The 3,318-nt window shown below is 49.5% G+C and overlaps 1 protein-coding gene across 1 annotated transcript in view; it reads right to left on the bottom strand.

Moving 5' to 3' along the window:
• Positions 1 to 2,850, bottom strand: part of bco1l (beta-carotene oxygenase 1, like) — an 8,888-nt gene extending 6,038 nt beyond the window's left edge. The window contains exons 1-2 of the mRNA XM_030066576.1: positions 2,787 to 2,850; positions 2,129 to 2,257 (exon numbers count right to left, since the gene is read on the bottom strand). Coding sequence (XP_029922436.1) covers positions 2,129 to 2,257; positions 2,787 to 2,850 — 193 coding nt within the window. The remainder of the gene's footprint in view (positions 1 to 2,128; positions 2,258 to 2,786) is intronic.
• Between the last annotated feature and the right edge of the window lie 468 nt (positions 2,851 to 3,318).

Raw genomic sequence — 3,318 nt, 5'->3', positions numbered from 1 at the left:
ACCCTGTGACACCCTGTGACACCCTGTAACACCACCCTGTGACACCACTCTATAACACCCTGTGACACCCTGTAACACCAGTCTGTGACACCCTGTAACACCACCCTGTGACACCCTGTGACACCCTGTGACACCACCCTGTGACACCCTGTGACACCACCCTGTAACACCACTCTGTGACACCCTGTAACACCACTCTATAACACCCTGTGACACCCTGTAACACCACTCTATAACACCCTGTGACACCCTGTAACACCAGTCTGTGACACCCTGTAACACCACCCTGTGACACCCTGTGACACCCTGTGACACCACCCTGTGACACCCTGTGACACCACCCTGTAACACCACTCTGTGACACCCTGTAACACCACTCTATAACACCCTGTGACACCCTGTAACACCACTCTATAACACCCTGTGACACCCTGTAACACCAGTCTGTGACACCCTGTAACACCACCCTGTGACACCCTGTGACACCCTGTGACACCACCCTGTGACACCCTGCAGCACCCTCTAACACACTTTAACACCCTGTGACACCCTGTGACACCCTGTAACACCAGTCTGTGACACCCTGTGACACCACCCTGTAACACCCTGTAACACCACTCTATAACACCCTGTGACACCCTGTAACACCACCCTGTGACACCCTGTGACACCACCCTGTGACACCCTGTAACACCACTCTATAACACCCTGTGACACCCTGTGACACCCTGTAACACCACTCTATAACACCCTGTGACACCCTGTAACACCAGTCTGTGACACCCTGTAACACCACCCTGTGACACCCTGTGACACCCTGTGACACCACCCTGTGACACCCTGCAGCACCCTCTAACACACTTTAACACCCTGTGACACCCTGTGACACCCTGTGACACCCTGTGACACCCTGTGACACCCTGTAACACCACCCTGTGACACCACTCTATAACACCCTGTGACACCCTGTAACACCAGTCTGTGACACCCTGTAACACCACCCTGTGACACCCTGTGACACCCTGTGACACCACCCTGTGACACCCTGTGACACCACCCTGTAACACCACTCTGTGACACCCTGTAACACCACTCTATAACACCCTGTGACACCCTGTAACACCACTCTATAACACCCTGTGACACCCTGTAACACCAGTCTGTGACACCCTGTAACACCACCCTGTGACACCCTGTGACACCCTGTGACACCACCCTGTGACACCCTGCAGCACCCTCTAACACACTTTAACACCCTGTGACACCCTGTGACACCCTGTAACACCAGTCTGTGACACCCTGTGACACCACCCTGTAACACCCTGTAACACCACTCTATAACACCCTGTGACACCCTGTAACACCACCCTGTGACACCCTGTGACACCACCCTGTGACACCCTGTAACACCACTCTATAACACCCTGTGACACCCTGTGACACCCTGTAACACCACTCTATAACACCCTGTGACACCCTGTAACACCAGTCTGTGACACCCTGTAACACCACCCTGTGACACCCTGTGACACCCTGTGACACCACCCTGTGACACCCTGCAGCACCCTCTAACACACTTTAACACCCTGTGACACCCTGTGACACCCTGTAACACCCTCTAACACCCTTTAACACCCTCTAACACCCTGTGGCACCCTGTGACACCCTCTGATGGTGTCCAACCTCTGGTCTCAGTGTGAGGATTTCTGGGAAGGGGGATTTTGCCTAAAATGGTGGAATATTCCTTTACTGATTCAGCCACCACAATAAGAACAAATGAATAATGTGTTTAACAATGAGATGTTTCCTCTGTTATGTAAAAGTGTCACAGAGATGTATCGTGTTTATTTCAATTTTTCTCCCCCTGCCCTCCTGCCCACCTTATATAACAGCTGATCACCACCTCAGTGTGTGTGTGTGTGTGTGTGTGTGTGTCTGTGTGTGTGTATGTATGTGTGCGTGTGTGTGTTTGTGTTGTGACCTGGGTGGAGAATCTGAACCTATTATTCAGCTTTTCCTGTTTGTAACCTCACTGGAACCGACAGATAATTTAATATCCTCCTCTAGAGAGTGTGTGTGTGTGTGTGTGTGTGTGTGTGTGTGTGTGTGTGTGTGTGTGTGTGTGTACCATTGGAGAAGGTGAAGCTGTGGATGAGCGAGGAGCCATCAAACCAGTGGTTGTACTCCGAGTCACCAACTGAGAACAGACCGGGACCGTTCCTGATCAGAGTGCCCTGCAGCCAGGCCGGGAGGGTCCCTGCACTCACACGCATGCACGCACGCACACACACACACACACACACACACACACACACACACACACACACACACACACACACACACACACACACACACACACGTCCCACGCTGTTTTAGTCAAATAAATTCGATTTGCTGCAGAGACCAGCTTTCAAACATAGAGCCTGTTGGTTCATAAGAGGAAAGACAATAATCTGTCAGATTATAAAAGCACAAGTCAGAAATCAGCGAAGTCAGGATTTAATGTCACAGATTTGTGTTCCAGACACACACACACACACACACACACACACACACACACAACTCATCATCATCGTCAGCATGTTTGTTTATATTGCACCTTTATATGCGAATGTAAAAGTGATGCACTGGCAGAGCAGGTGTTTTTGGTCTTACAGGTGGGTGCAGGTGTGTGTACAGTGTGTGCAGGTGTGTGTACAGTGTGTGCAGGTGTGTGTACAGTATGTGCAGGTGTGTGTACAGTGTGTGCAGGTGTGTGTGCAGGTGTGCAGAGCGGAGACTCCCACCTGTCACCTGGGCTCGCAGCGGCTCGGGCGTCTCCTCTCCGTTCTTGATCAGGCTCTTCAGCATGTCTTCTCCTTGCTGTGTGTTTCCCAGAGTGCACTGGGGCGGCTGTGGCGGAGCCTCTTATGTCACCTCATCATTGTCCTGTGACTTCCTGCTCTGATAAACATTAGCTCTTGCAGCCTCTGTGTCACAATAAGAGTCCTGATGATTGTGAGTTTAACTCTTTGACACCCAGCACATGGCAGATTGGCTTTTATTTTGAAAGGTTCTTGCTCACCATCCTTTGTTGAAACTTTAATCTTAATTAGGTAATTACAGTAATTATGAATATAATATTCTGGTAACTGTTAACACGTTTTCTGTTCATTTCTGCTAATTTTCTTGTATATTTTTCTACGTGTTTAAATGACTCTTTTGATGTTTTTAAATTTGAAAGAACCCTGACGGACGTTTTAGAGAGAAATCCAAAGTGGTTAGCTGTAATGACAAACACTGCACAACTTTTATTTTGAAAGGTTTTGTTTCATCTTT

Source organism: Myripristis murdjan, chromosome 2 (assembly GCF_902150065.1).
Source record: "Myripristis murdjan chromosome 2, fMyrMur1.1, whole genome shotgun sequence".
In the NCBI taxonomy this organism is placed as follows: Eukaryota; Metazoa; Chordata; class Actinopteri; order Holocentriformes; family Holocentridae; genus Myripristis; species Myripristis murdjan.
The sequence above is the reverse complement of the archived record's forward strand: the minus strand, read 5'-3'. Positions and strand labels throughout refer to the sequence as shown.